This window comes from Hordeum vulgare, chromosome 4H (genome assembly GCF_904849725.1).
Source record: "Hordeum vulgare subsp. vulgare chromosome 4H, MorexV3_pseudomolecules_assembly, whole genome shotgun sequence".
NCBI classification, from domain to species: Eukaryota; Viridiplantae; Streptophyta; class Magnoliopsida; order Poales; family Poaceae; genus Hordeum; species Hordeum vulgare.
In genome coordinates, this window is record NC_058521.1 from 145,328,777 (window position 1) to 145,343,932 (window position 15,156).

Genomic DNA, 15,156 nt, shown 5'->3' on the forward strand with positions numbered 1-15,156 from the left:
AAAGGAGAATGGCGGGAACAGCGGGGCGAACAAGGTGAAGCAATGAAGAAACGAAGGAAAAGAGGTAGAAAACGACGAAAATAAACTCATGTATCACAGATAACGCGGACCCACTTGATTTTTTTTTTTGCTTCGGCCGGCGCCTCCCACACTCCCACGAGGCTCGCTGGCTGTTATTTCGACCCAACCGAAACGAGGAGGGGGGGCTGGTTTTGGTTATCACACCTCCACATCGCTCTGCTCAGTCCTCACTCCCATTCCCCCGTCGCGCCGATACCACGAGTCCACCACCACCGCGGCCGCCGCTACCACTGGTCGCGCCGTCGCCCTCGTCCTCTTCTGCCACCACGCTCTGCCCCTATCCTCATGCTCTCCTTCCTTTCGCGCGCAAGCGACCACTCCGCCGGGCAGAGCTCGCTCCTATCCACCTAGAGCGCGTCCTGTTCGACGAAATGCCCAGCTCGCAGTCGACCCTTGTTTCTCCAGTCACACCCGCAACCGCTCACATGATGCATGCGTGCGTGTTGTTCCAGTAGAAGCTGACATTGCTACTTAACAGTACAGATTCAGTTTTTTTCTTCTCAGCCGGGCAAGGATTCTGTTTGTTAGCACACAAGCGAGATCAATGGCATCCAAGCTGTTCAGTCGAAAGCATCTGCGCATTTTCTCCCTGAAGCCGCAGATGCTGGATGAGGCGTTTTGTTACGGCCCGTTTAACCGTAGCATGCAGAGGAGGTGGAAGAAGCCGGTGGACTCAGCACGAACCCGCCTGGAGAGCAGAACAAGGGACCATAGGCTGGACAAGCTGATGATCCAACTCAAGAACCTGAGGCTGGCCTTGGACCTGCACGCCGTGATATCCCAGCAGAGGAACGGCTACGCGTCGCTCCAGCTCCTTCTTAGGTGGAGGCGTGAGATCGGCCTCAACACCGAGATCGGTGCTTTCCTCAAGAAATACCCCCACATTTTCGAGATCTACGTGCACCCTGTCAAAAGGAACCATTGCTGCAGGATCACCCGAAAGATGGCTGACTTGGTTGGGGAAGAAGATGCTGTCCTCAGGGAAAATGAGCCCGCCGTGGTTCGGCGGCTCAAGAAACTTCTCATGATGTCTATGGACGGCACTCTCAATATGCATGCGTTATGGCTCATAAGGAAGGAGCTTGGTCTGCCCGATGACTACAGGTCCACTATGCTGCCAAACCATCAATCTCATTTCTCTCTTGAAACCCCTGATACTCTGACATTGATCGCCAGGGATGAGAATCTAGCTGTTGCTAGTGTCGAAGAATGGAGGGATAAGGAGTATACAGAAAAATTGTTGGCAGAATATGAGACCAAATATGCTTTTCCAGTAAACTTCCCTACCGGCTTTAAGATTGAGAAAGGTTCCAGAGAAAAGCTTAAGAATTGGCAGAGGCTTCCCTATACCAAACCTTACGAGAAGAATGATTTGCATCCAATCACCAACGCTGAGAGGCTTGAGAAACGTATTGTTGGTATTCTTCATGAACTCTTAAGCTCGACAGTCGAAAAGATGGTGCCACTTGAGAGGTTGTCACACTTCAGGAGACCATTTTCGATAGGGGTAAACTTGCGGGAACTTCTTCTTAAGCACCCTGGCATTTTCTACATCTCGACTAAAGGTAGCACACAAACTGTGCTTCTTAGGGAGAGCTATAATAAAGGATGTTTGCTTGAGCCGAATCCTGTTTATAGCGTGCGAAGGAAAATGCTAGATCTGATTCTGGCCGGATGTCGTGGCATTGTTCAAACTGAAAATGCTATCTCGCTTGTTGAGGAGGATAGCCAGGGAAGCAGTCATGGGTCAGGGAATCACACGTGCCAGGTGGATAACATGAATTCCATGTCACAGTCTGAAAGTGAATCCTCTGTAGAGTCATTTCTTGAGGAGTCTTGCTGTGACTCGAGTGAAAATAGGATTCGATGAAATAATGCAGGAATGGGAGAATCTGAAGCGTTCAGCAGGCAACAAACAAGCTTTTGGCGCTCTCTGAAGTACAAGTAGTCAGGCAGGGGTTCCTAAATTTGGTACTGAAGAAACTCCATCAGATTTTCTTCTTGTATTCATATGCATGGCTTTTCTAGGATAACGCATCCTTTCCACTGAAGTTTCTTTCTTTGAGTCTATTCAACGAAGCTCGTTGCTGACAGAGAAGTGCATTAGCTAGACTACTTAATTTCTTGTAGTGTTTTTGTGTAAAATTTAAATGCTGCATATGTTGTAGCTGGCATTCATGCTGAATTAGAGTACATTTCTAGCTGATTTCATTGCCTGCTTTCTTCTGCTGCTGCTGAGCTTATTATAAACGTCTTCTAATTTACTTTATTCAAGTATTTATCTGGTAGAGTTCTAGTTTAAAGACACTGGTAAAAGTACAGTAGTGTGAACGTGGCAACAGAGACAAAAAGAAGGAAGCGGATAACACCCACTTTTATGGTACTATTTACATTGATAAAAATAAGGTTCAGTCTGCAGATGTCGTGATAGACGATGCAAAAGTAAACTGCAGCCTTCTGTCTTTCCTTCATTTCTTCATTGATCAGAGTTGTCTTACAGCAAATGCTCATGCGTTCGTCCACTGCTCTGAAGCAATGTAACCTGTAAAAATATCCCACCCTCAGAAGATAAACATGGGAAACTTTGATTGTGAGGTCAAACCGGAGCATGTAAATTAACCCTTCTAACTAGCAAAATTATCACCTGTGCGCAATCCATTAACACATTTTTCTGTAACAGCAACCCACTTCTTCAAACTGATCATGGATTTCTGTTGCCGTAAATTTATCGCAGATACTGTGGACGTTTGCTTCTTTTACCATCTCACAGCAGGTTCTTCCTAGGCTTGGGTTAACTGGATCCCGGCCTTTGTGGACAGCGTCTATTACGCTGTAGTAGTGTTTCTCTGCTCTTGAAGAAGAGGAGGCATGGCTGTAGAGAGTAGAGACTAGCGGGCAGAATATGTGTAACACTTGAGCACTTGTCATCTTGTTGTGAATGATGCTCCTGTTAATTTGTTTTGCAAACTTGCATGTTATTGCTGCTCGTTGTTCACTGATTTGAATATTTGTATTGGGTTCACGACATCTCATGTGTTGTGGCTGACTTTAGTGGCTGAGATCAACAATATCTCACATTTGTGAACACTGAACAATATTTACTACGAACAGGCTTAGACTAGGATACACCTTGATTCAATTTTGCATGTGCTATTTGACCGGCTTTGTTGTTTATGTGATATTTCATTGACTGTGAAAGTTGCAGCACATGGATGGTTGGTGAACAGGCTACATGAGGTTGAAAAGAAATTAGATGCTGCCACCTTGGTGGACAGTGACCGCCTCTGTTTAAAGCTGACCTGATCCTTAATATTCTTGAAATGTCACAATCAAGGGTCGCCGTGAGACTCTATGTTCATTGATGAGTCTCAAGCTCAGACAGATAAACTATTGTGTTGGGCAAGATGCATCTCTCAGCTTGTTGACTTTTAATCTATTTCAGGTAACAAAGTCCAATTAGTAATCCCTCTCTTCTGCACTATATCATTTTTACAAGTCTCAGACCTGCATGCAGACAACAAGTATTACAACGTGGTTACCAGTGGATTTGACAAAGACAACGGGAGTCTTGTTGTGACTCACGCAAAAATAGTAATCGATGAAATAATGCAGTAATGGGAGAACCTGAAGCGTTCAGCAGACAACAAACAAGCTTCTGGTGCTTTCTGAAGTACAAGTAGTTGGGCAAGGGTTCCTAAATTTGGTACTGAATAAACTCCCATCAGATTTTTCTTCTTGTATTCATCATATGCATGTCTTTTCTAGGATAATGCATTCTTTACGCTGAAGTTTCTTTCTTTGAGACTATTCAACGAAGCTCGTTGCTGACAGAAAAGTACATTAGCTAGACTACTTAATTGCTTGTCGTGTTTTTGGGTAAAATTTGAACGTTGCATATGTTGTAGTAGCTGATACTCATTCTGAATTAAAATTGTAACCTTCTGTCCTTCTGAATTAAAATTTTAAACAACGCATATATTACTATGCAAAATGTAAAAAGTGTAAATTACAGTCTCCCTTCTATCCTTCCTTCATTTCTCCATTGATCAGAGGTCTTACAATAAATGCTCAGGCATAGGCCGCTGGTCCGAAGCAAATATTGCACCTTTCAGAAGATAAACAGGGGAAACTTTCATTGAAACATCAAACCAAAGCATGTAACTTTTTATATTCTAACTAGCGAGTTAGTTAGCCCCTGTGGGCAATCCATTGACACATTTTGCTGTGATAGCAACCCGCTTCTTCAGGCTGATCACGGGTTTCTGCTTGGCTGTGATTTTGTCGCAGATACAGAGGACGTTTGCTCCTTTCACCATCTTACAGAATGTTCTGCCTAGACCCCTGTTACTGTGGACCGCGTCTATTGCATTGTAACAGTACTCCCATGTTCTTGAAGAAGAGGAGGTGTTATAAGTAGTAACGTTATAAGTTCACAAGTTATGAATACACTCTAACAACAAGCCTAATAACGGTTTTATTCCACACGAGCCGTCTAAATACCTTTTACATGTTTGCTTCTCGGAGTTACAGACGTTTATGCTTTCTAAAGCACTGTATGTTCATGAACATATCAAGTAACGGCAAGGCAAGGTTTAAAGCTGTTAGGAAGTATTAGTATTAGTCTAGGAGTCCTCATAGTCTATTAGTATTAGTCTAGGAGTCCTTATTAGTCTATGTTTACTTTCCTTGCACCTCAAGTCTTGTGTAATATATATATGCCCCTTGGGCCTTCAATAAACATAAGTTGCTTTTCTAACATGGTATTAGAGCATTAGGTTTTTTTTCCGCACGCGCAACTCGTGCTCTCGATCCAATCTCCCTCCACGCAGGCTAATTTTTCTTCTCGCCGGCGCTCCTCTCGGTCTCCCGTCTCGATCTCACGTCGATCTCCAGGGCGCTCTCGATCGACCCCGTGCCCCTGCTCTTCCAGATCGACAGGGCCCTGCCCCCGGCCGCCGAATCGAGGCCCCGGTCGATCCGAATCGAGGCCTGCCTCTGGGATCGATCTCTGGTGCTTCCTCCTCCTCGTGCGCTTGCCTCTGGGATCTCCTCCAGCGCCTGCCTCTGGGATCCCAGTGGGAGGTTGTTCCAGCGGGAGGTCCAAGGGGCATATTCTGGTCGATCTCCAGACGTTGTTCCAGCGGGAGGCTGTCCACAGCGGGAGGCCCGACGGGATCGAGCGCCTTGAGACGGGATCGAGCGCCTCGTCCTGCTGCTTTTCATCCAGACGAATCCTCCTGCCGCTTTTCATCCAAACGGGACAGTGCCTCGATCCAGAGAGAAGAGCGCCTCCTCCTGCTTTGACTTCGATCGGGACGCAAGCCGCCGCTGCCTCGTCGTCTGCTTTGCTCCCGCTCAAGCTTCGCTTACGCCGGCCCTCTGTAGCTCCCGTGAGTTCTAAATAATAATTATAATAAAAAAAAAGATGTCTACTGGATCGGGCTATGTTGCTATCCCTCGTTGTTCGGTGATCTTTGATGGTAGTAACTATACCGAGTTCATTGGCTTTATGCGCATTCACATGCGTGGCATCCGTCTCTGGGGTGTTCTTTCTGGCGAGGTCTGGTGTCCGTCACGTCCGGTTCCTCCTGTGGCTCCCACTCCGCCGATCCCTCCGGCTCTTCCTGCGGATGCTCCTCAGGCCAGAAAGGATGCGGCTAAGCTTGATGATGAGGCCGCTGTGAGTGCTTATGATGAGAAGGTCTTGGTTTATGAGGAGGCTCTTCAGGTGTATCATGGTGCTCTGTCCGCTTACACCCAGTGGCTTGATGATGATGCTCGTGCTGCAGCTGTTCTCACTGCTAGTGTTCTGCCTCAGTTTGCCTCTGAGTTTTTGGGCCTTCCTACTGCCTTTGAGATGTGGACTCGCCTTCGTCAGCGCTATGCGCCCTCTGGTGATGTCTTACACCTCTCCGTGGTTCGTCAGGAGCATGCTCTTCAGCAGGGTGACTCTACTGTTGATGACTTCTATGCACAGAGTTCTGCTATCTGGCGCCAGCTCGATTCTCTCCGCACCGCTGGTTGTCGTACTTGCCCCTGTTGCCAGGCTGTCCAGACCAACTTGGAGTTTCATCGCGTCTACGAGTTCCTGTCTCGGCTCCGTAAGGAGTTTAAGCCTCGGCGTGCTCAGTTGTTTGCTCGTGGCCGTATTTCTCTCATGGAGGCGCTTTCTGAGATTCGTGCTGAGGAGACTCGCTTATGTGGTGCTGGTTTGCTGGAGGTTCCCTCGGTGCTCGCTGCTCGGGCTATTTCTACGCCCCCTGCTGCACCGACCACTTCTCACTCGAGTGCTCCGCCGCTCTTGCCCACTCCTTATGGAGGCTCAGGTCGCCCCCGTCCACATTGTGGCTACTGCAACAGTGATGGTCATATTGAGTCCCACTGCTACACAAAGAAGAAACACTTGCGCCAGGCGCAATCATCATCTACAAAGACTTCGTCATCTACCTCGACAGCTTCAGCCATCGCTTTGACTGAGCAGGATATTCTGCGACTTAAGCGTCTGCTCGCCGCTTCAGGTTCTTCCTCGACGGGTACTGCTGGTATTCTGATTCAGGCTTCCCGCACTGAGCAACCACCTTCTACACAGTCAGGACTGTCTCATGCACACTCTGGTTGGAATTGGCCTTCGCCGCCATGATATTATTTTTTCTCTTCCGCTGCCATCATCCCTAATCTAGTGTGTGTTTTCTAGTTTTCTTTGTTTTCCGCTGCATCCACCAAATCCGTTGATATTTTGTGTTTTCTCATGCCATGCGAGTCCACCATACCTTTGTCCGTCAGCCTTTCTTTGGTCCTGATCCTTTCTATGCAACTTTTGTGGCCTACTTGCCCTTGTTGTTTTCTATAGGATTGTCTGGACTTCTTTTTGCATCGTCGATCTACGTCCATCGTGCCTTATCCGCCGAGCTTCTTTTGCCGACGGTTGTCGTGGACTATGATTTTCTGCACAATGCTTTATTCTCTTGATGCGCCATCTTCTTTTGACAACCCATCTTTTCTTGATACTTATGTTGTATCTTCAAGTGATGCGGTGTCTTCCTCTGATGTGCCATCTCTTCGGTGTCTTCCTCTGATGTGTCATCTTCTTTTGACAACCCATCTTCTCTTGATACTTATCTTGTATCTTCAAGTGATGCGGTGTCTACCTCTGATGTGCCATCTCTTCGTTCTCTCCTTCGGCGACTCGACAAGTTTTGAAGACTCTTCATGCTAAGACGACACTCTCAAGACGCGGATTTGGATTATCATTTGTTTTTTAGTATTACACTTCTTCAAATGCAATGCTATTGCATACGCTTTGCATTTGAGGGGGGGTGTTAGGAAGTATTAGTATTAGTCCAGGAGTCCTCATAGTCTATTAGTATTAGTCTAGGAGTCCTTATTAGTCTATGTTTACTTTCCTTGCACCTCAAGTCTTGTGTAATATATATATATGTCCCTTGGGCCTTCAATAAACATAGGTTGCTTTCCTAACAAAAGCATCCTCAAGCTTCCCTTTCTCAAAAGTTTACTGATGAGAGCGATTCCCCACCTGAATAGTTCATTGACGGTCCAAGTTGCAGCACACAGAAGGGGTTGGTGAGCAGGGGTACAAAGGGGTTGGAAAGAAGTTTAGACGCTGCCACTTTGCTGGACAGCGACCTGATTCTTAATATTCTGGAGATGTCACAATCAAGCGCCGGCATGTGGCTCTATGTTCATTGACGAGTCTCAGGCTTAGACAGATAAACTCGTGCGTTGGACAAGATGCATCCCTCAGCTTGTGGACTTATGATACATTTCAGGTAACAGAGTCCAATTTGTAGTCCTTCTCTTATACAGGATTTCGTTTTTACAAGTCTCAACCTGCATGCAGACAAGATGTATTCCAACCATGGCTGCCGGTGGATTTGACCAAGACAAGGGGGAGCATCTGGAACTTCATCGCCTACTCAACTCATCCTCATCCCGGCCCTGCAGGTAACAGCTCAGATAATCTCTGCAACCAACCATGGCTACCCCCTTCCTACCCGCTCTGCTCCTATCTTTGCTCCTTCTACCAGCCGTATGTGCTGGGGGTGTGGCACCTCCCGGCGACGTGCTAGCTCTGAAGTCCTCCCTCGCCGTCGAGGATCATGAGACCAGCTTCCTGCGGTCACCCGACGGTACGTTCTCCTGCGGCTTCCACAGCATCTACAGCGGTGCCTTCACCTTCTCCATCTGGTACTCGGACACACCTGACCAAACCGTCGTCTGGAGTGCCAACCGCGGCCGCCCCGTGCACTCCAGGAGATCGGCCATCACCCTGCGCAAGGACGGCAACATGGTCCTTACCGACCATGACGGCACCGCCGTCTGGCAAACTGAGGGCGATCTGCCAAATGTCCAGTATGCTCAGCTTCTTGACACCGGGAACCTCATCCTGAAGAACACAAGCGACACCATTGTTTGGCAGAGCTTCGATTCGCCAACAGACACCTTCCTACCCACCCAGCGAATCACTGCCACGGCGAAGATAGTCTCTACCAGCCGGCTGCATGTTCCTGGTCACTACACCTTCCGTTTCAGCGACCAATCCATGCTGTCTCTCTTCTATGATGACACCAATGTTTCTGACATATACTGGCCTGATCCTGATTACCAGTATTATGAGAATAACAGGAACCTCTATAACAGTACTAGGATGGGGAGCCTTGATGATTACGGGGAGTTTTTCGCCAGTGATTTCGCGTGGCACCGGCCTCTTGTTGCCTCTAATAGAGGCTATGGGATTAAGAGAAGACTTACCCTTGATTCTGATGGTAATCTTAGGATATACAGCTTGAGCAATGGATCAGATTCAAACAGGAGATGGACAGTTTCATGGGTGGCTGTGTCTCAGCCATGCATGATACATGGCCTGTGTGGTCCATACGGGATCTGCCACTACTCCCCTTCACCAACATGTTCTTGCCCACCTGGTTATGCAATGAGGAATCCTGGCAACTGGACACAGGGATGCGAGCTTACCGTAGATACCATCGGATGTGGGGACAGTGAACGGAATGTGCAATTTTTGCGGCTTCCAAACACTGATTTTTGGGGATCTGATCAGCAGCGCATCAACAAAGTATCCTTGCAGCATTGTAGGAACGTATGCTTGAGTGATTGCACGTGCAAGGGTTTTCAGTACCAACAAGGAAACGGCACATGCTATCCGAAGAATCTTCTTTTCAATGGAAGGACCTTCCCAACGCCCACTGTGCGAACCATGTACATCAAGCTCCCCACAAGTGTCAATGTTTCAAATACCCCACTTCCACAGTCCAATGTGCTCAACACTGAAATACATCGTCTTGAATGTGATCGTGTGAGCCAAATAACCATAGAATCAGTGCTAAACGTGGTTCGTGAAGATGGCAGTGATGATCCAAAATGGTCCTATCTATATGGGTTCATTGCTGCATTTTTTGTCATTGAGGTTTTTTTCTTCTCGTTTGCATGGTTCTTCGTTCTACGGAGAGAGTTTAGGTCATCTCAATTATGGGCGGCCGAGGAAGGCTACAAGGTGATGACTAGTCATTCCCGGATGTATAGTTACAGAGAGCTGGCCAAGGCGACTGAAAAGTTCAAGCATGAGCTTGGATGGGGAGGTTCAGGTATTGTCTACAAGGGAACCTTGGATGATGAGCGAGAGGTGGTCATAAAAAGGCTGGAAAATGTAACACAGAACAGGGCAGAGTTCCAGGATGAGTTGCATGTCATTGCAAGGATTAACCATATGAATCTGGCAAGAATATGGGGGGTTTGCTCAGAGAGATCCCATAGAATGTTGGTCTTGGAGTACTTTGAGAACGGCTCATTAGCTAACATACTATTCGGCAACAAAATCTCGCTGCTGTGGGATCAGAGGTTCAACATTGCTTTAGGTGTAGCAAAGGGGCTGGCCTATCTTCACCATGAGTGCCTAGAGTGGGTCATCCACTGCAACCTGAAGCCAGAGAACATTCTGCTGGATCAGGATCTAGAGCCTAAGATCACCGACTTTGGGTTTGCAAAGCTGCTCAGTAGAACAGGGTCTAATCAGAATGTGTCGCGGGCGCGAGGAACCTTGGGTTACATGGCGCCGGAGTGGGTCACAGGTTTGCCGATAACAGCGAAGGTTGACTTGTACAGCTATGGAATCGTTCTTCTTGAACTAGTGTCAGGAACAAGAATTCTCGACTTCGTTGTTGATTTGGAGGAGGATGTCCATGCGGTGCTCAAGAAGTTTGTTAAGATGCTTTCTTACAGGTTGGAAGGGGATGAACTGTTGTGGTTAACGGAGTTCGTAGATATCAGACTGGATGGCGATTTCAACTACATGCAAACGAAAGAGTTGATCAGGATAGCCGTTTCATGCCTGGAGGAGGACAGGAAGAACAGGCCAACAATGGAATCAATAGTTGAGAGCCTCCTCTCAGTTGAAGAAGCTTCTGTTTGAACTTTGAACATTCGAACATAGTAGTGCGTTGATTCGTAAGCATTCAATGTTTATGTGGTAGTAATTGAGTGATAATAGCAACGTATGTACTACCTGTTCCTGTGTATATTCAGTCTTTTTTGTTTCTGAAATTACTTAGGCCCTCTTGGTAGATGAGAACATATTGTAAATCTGACAACGGTAAAACCAATGAGGTTGGTCACATATCGGGTCTGTGCTAGCCTGTGGTATCATCTGGTAACTGCTTGCCGAAATGTACTTTAGTTTATTCCAGTGTTCCCCTTTTCCGCTGATATAGGTGTTTTATTCTGTATGTAAGATATTCTGTATCAAAGTTTTTTCATGTGGCAACTCGAGAAAATGCAGCAGGACTGCACATGTATGCCGATCCAGTTTGACAATCTAAGTGCTGTCCCAAATCAGGTATGATACCACTGTCAAACCAATAGATTTGGGCAAACAGAACAGATCCAAGTGCAGCTTGTCCAACATTTGCAACAGGTAAACTTGTAAATTTCTGCCGTCATGCATTGACAAAGACATAATTTGCGGTTCTAGTTTCTACTCTCTCTGTAAACAAATATAAGAGCATTTAGATCACTAAAGTAGTGATTTAAACGCTCTTATATTTCTTTAAGGAGGAATATATATAATTTGATGTGACAAAGGTTGTTTGTATACATACACACAGTAACACTAACACTGACACTAACACTAACAATTAACACTAACACATGTCCAGAATGAACTGGATCAGATTTCTGGATATTCATGATCTCTGGACTCATCATCTGCAGAGATGAGCATGAGCACAACACTCTTCATACCGGGCCTTTTGTTCCTGTCTTCCTCTAAACATGAGACAGCCAACTGGGCAAATGTTTTAGCTTGCGCATGATGGAATTGGCCATCCAAGCGTTCATCCACCAGGTCTGCAACCCATCCTCCATCGCCGTGCTTGGATCTGTCGACGATCATCTTCGCCACGGTTCTGACATCAGTCTCAAGCCCGTCTTTCCCATCCACCACCCAATCCGAAACCCTCTTCCCTTTCATCAGTTCCAGGAGCAGCACGCCGTAGCTGTACACGTCCACCTTGTCGGTGATGGGGAGGCTGGAGACCCACTCGGGCGCCATGTACCCCCTTGTCCCTCGGATCCGCGACAGGCCCGAGTCGGACCCGTCTCTGTTGAGCAGCTTGGCCAGCCCGAAGTCGGTGATCTTGGGCTCCATCTCGTCGTCCAGCAGTATGTTCTCCGGCTTCATGTCGCAGTGGATGATCCACTCTAGGCACTCGTTGTGAAGATATGCCAGTCCTTTGGCCACGCCGACGGCGATGTTGAACCTCTGCTTCCACCCCAGCAGCCCGCCGGAATTTCCGGCGCTTTGGAACAGCGCATTTGCCAATGATCCGTTGTGGACGTACTCGTAGACCAGAATCCGGTGCGCGCCTTCCGAGCAGAACCCCCACATCCTCACCAAGTTCATGTGGTAGATCCTGCCGATGGCGCTCAGCTCGGCCTGGAACACCTCCTCGCTCTGGCTCACGTCCTGCAGCACCTTGACGGCCACCGTCCTGTCGTCGTCCAGGACCCCCTTGTACACGGTGCCAGAACCTCCATGCCCGATCTCGGCGCGGAACTTCCTGGTGGCCTTCTGCAGCTCTGAGTGGCTGTATGCCCGGAAATGGCTGGTGATCATCCTGTACCCTTCCTCCACGGCCAGCAGCTCCGATGGCCTCGACAGTATCCCTTTCTTGGAGAAGAGCCAGCACCCAAACGCAATGACAAACACCTCGATGACCAAGAACGCGGACAAGAATCCGTAGAAGTAGAACCATAGCGACTTGCCCTGGTTGCTGCTCCTCGCCGTGCTGGAGACGTTGAGCAGGACCTCCGGCACCGCGGCATCGCATCCGGCAATGTCCTCCTGGATGGCGAGGCCGTCGGTCTGCCATTGATGGATGTGCAGTAGCTCCGGCACACTGAAACCGGCGGGGACCTTGAGGTAGGCCGTGCCGGGCAGGCCGGGGAACGTCCTGCCGTTGAACATGAGGCTCTTGGGGTAGCACTCGCCTTTGCCCTGCTTGTACTGGAACACCACGCACGACGGCTCGCCGGTGCACTGCGCCTCGCACGCGTCCAGCGACAGGAACTCGCTGTTGTTGAGGTCGAAGCCCCAGAAGTCGGTGTGCGGCAGCGCCACGAACTTGACCTGCTCGTCGCGCCCAAGGGTCAAGTTGCTGAACGTCGGCTGGCAGCCCCTGCTCCAGTCGCTCCGGTCGGCGCGCTCGTGCCCGGGGGCACAGACGCACGCCGGTGAAGGCGTGTAGAGGCACACCGCGTTGATGCCGCACACGCCGTGGATGATGCAGGGGTTGGGGAACGCCATCCACGACACGGTCCATGCCCCACCGTCGCCGGCGTCCAAGCTGTACAGCCGGAGGTTGCCGTCGGTGTCCAGCGTCAGCCTCCTCCTGACCCCGGCATCGCCCAGATCGGCGGCATCGAACGTCGCGTTGTCGCTGGCCAAGAAATGCCCCGAGGAATCCAACTCGGCCTCGCGGCTGAAATTGTAGATCTTGCGGCTGTTCTGCCAGTAGCTGAAGTAGGGGTTGGGCCAGTAGATGCTGGACACCTCGCCGCCGTCGTCGTACACCATTGAGAGCATCGCGTAGTCGCTGAACCGGAAGCCGTAGTGCCCAGCCGCGAGGAGCCTGCTGGTGGAGACGAGACCGCTCCCCGCGGCGCCGCCGACGCGCTGGGCGGGGAGCAGGGTGTCGGTGGGGTGGTCGAAGCTCTTCCACAGGACGGTCCCCCGGGCGTCCTCCACGGCGAGGTTGCCGGTGTCGCGGAGCCGCGCCCGCGCGGCGCCGTCGTGGGCGGTGGAGTTCCACACGACCTCTCCGTCGTAGTCGGTGAGGACGAGCGCGCCGTGGCGGCGGTCGAGCGCGAGGCGGGAGCCCTGGCTGTGGACGGCGCGGCGCGCTGTGGCGCTGGCGGCGGCCGTCCAGACGACGGCGCGGTCTGCGGAGCGCGCGAACCAGACGGAGAAGGTGAAGACGGTGGGGGAGACGGCGTAGAAGCCGCAGGCGAACGCGCCGTCCGGGGAGACGAGGAGGTCGGCCGCGTGGTCCTCGACGGCGATCGAGGCGCCACGGGGCAGGCTGCTGCCCCGCTCGCGCTGCGCCCCCGCACGCCCGGTGCCCTGGAGCGCGAGGAGGGAGAGCAGAAGCAGAGTAAAGCCGCTGGCTGAGGTCATGGCCGTGCTGAGCTGAGCTTGGTCGGTGATCACTGATTAGGCCGGGACAAAAGAAATCGTTAGTGCTGGAGCTGCCTGACACTAGGGAAGGAATTGTTTGGATAGGGTAAGCATCCTGACCGAGCAAAGCTATCTAGAATCGAGGAGGGCATACAATTGCAAACTTTTTTGCCACTTGCCATTTTGTGATTGATGTGATCTCTAGCATGGATATTTTGTGATATTTTTATATAAGATTATATATTAGACTATGACATGTGCTATTTTGTCAGACTATCGTCATAATAAAGATGTTAATTGAAACACAGTAATCTCTTATTCCAGCTATTACTTGTAATTGTGTACTAGACTAGACTTTTTTGGTTATTTCGGATCTTATAACGATGTTCTTTGGTGAAAAAAATGTTGTCGTTGACTTAGTCTTTCATAGGTCTTCATATGGATAGTGTGTGAATCGTTTTTTTCGTAAAAAAAAGGCGTGTGTGTATGTATTATGTTTCAAAAAAAGTGTACGTGTATGTTGCCCAACTACAATTATTATGTACAGAGGGAATAGTAGGCAAGATATAAATTGCATGAATAAGATGGATATAATTACTTGGTTAATGCTACAATGATATTAGACATAATATTAATTAGTGAAGAGTGATAAATGTGTTTAGTGCTAAACATGGTTAACACTAAATTCTAGAGCGATGTAGAACATTAGTAGATGCGGTTGAATGGTGGTGATTTGTTAGATGTGCACAATTCACTCTTTGTACATTAGTATAGATTGATCGGGATTAAAAACAATGAGCTTACATCTTTAACTTGTTGAAGTTGTCTCCTTGTTGTTGTGATGGCCCTTGGGAGCAACTAACTAGGGGTATCCTTTAGAGGGCTCCCACAAAGATCACTCTCTTGACTTATTAGTGTGTCAAGTGATGCACCTAATAGCCACCACATGTTACATGCCAGAGCATTCTCGGGATTTATTTTTTCTGCACGTGTTTCTAGGTTCTATTTTGTTCGATCTTCCGGATTTGATTGACTTTCCTAGGATTTGACAGGAAAAAAATAAGTTTTTTAAGCGATGCTTCTCCTTTTTCTTGAAAAGGAAAAAACACAACTCGTGCTTTCACAAGAAGCACAACCGTGATTCTCGAAAAGAATAAATCGCAGCATGTGCTTCCACGAGAAGTGATGGGATGCCTACCACGGCATAGGCCCCAGTGGTTCAGCTTCATAGAAGCCCATGGCGCTTAAGCCCACATCTTAAAGATACGAAAACACCGTCCGGAATCCGAAGGGCTTTGATCACTCAGAAGGTGTCATGTCATAGATCTAGTTGGACGATATGCGTGTGAACACTCGGATGAATGATACTC

At 48.8% G+C, this 15,156-nt stretch overlaps 2 protein-coding genes across 2 annotated transcripts; one reads left to right on the forward strand and one right to left on the reverse strand.

Moving 5' to 3' along the window:
* Nucleotides 1-203: 203 nt before the first annotated feature.
* Nucleotides 204-2,292, forward strand: LOC123448190 (protein ROOT PRIMORDIUM DEFECTIVE 1). The gene has a single exon (XM_045125002.1). The coding sequence runs from the start codon at nt 626-628 to the stop codon at nt 1,949-1,951; it is 1,326 nt and encodes a 441-aa protein (XP_044980937.1). The 5' UTR covers nt 204-625; the 3' UTR covers nt 1,952-2,292.
* A 5,639-nt stretch (nt 2,293-7,931) lies between these two features.
* Nucleotides 7,932-14,051, reverse strand: LOC123448191 (putative receptor protein kinase ZmPK1). The gene is made up of 3 exons (XM_045125003.1): nt 11,434-14,051; nt 11,353-11,366; nt 7,932-8,485 (listed from the first exon to the last, which is right to left on the reverse strand). Exons 1-3 carry the CDS (start codon nt 13,784-13,786, stop codon nt 8,219-8,221), a joined length of 2,634 nt encoding a protein of 877 aa, XP_044980938.1. The 5' UTR covers nt 13,787-14,051; the 3' UTR covers nt 7,932-8,218.
* Nucleotides 14,052-15,156: the final 1,105 nt, after the last annotated feature.

Coding starts and splice junctions, on each gene's coding strand:
- LOC123448190 (XM_045125002.1), top strand. CDS start 626: ATGGCATCCAAGCTGTTCAGTCGAAAGCATCTGCGCATTTTCTCCCTG.
- LOC123448191 (XM_045125003.1), bottom strand. CDS start 13,786: ATGACCTCAGCCAGCGGCTTTACTCTGCTTCTGCTCTCCCTCCTCGCG.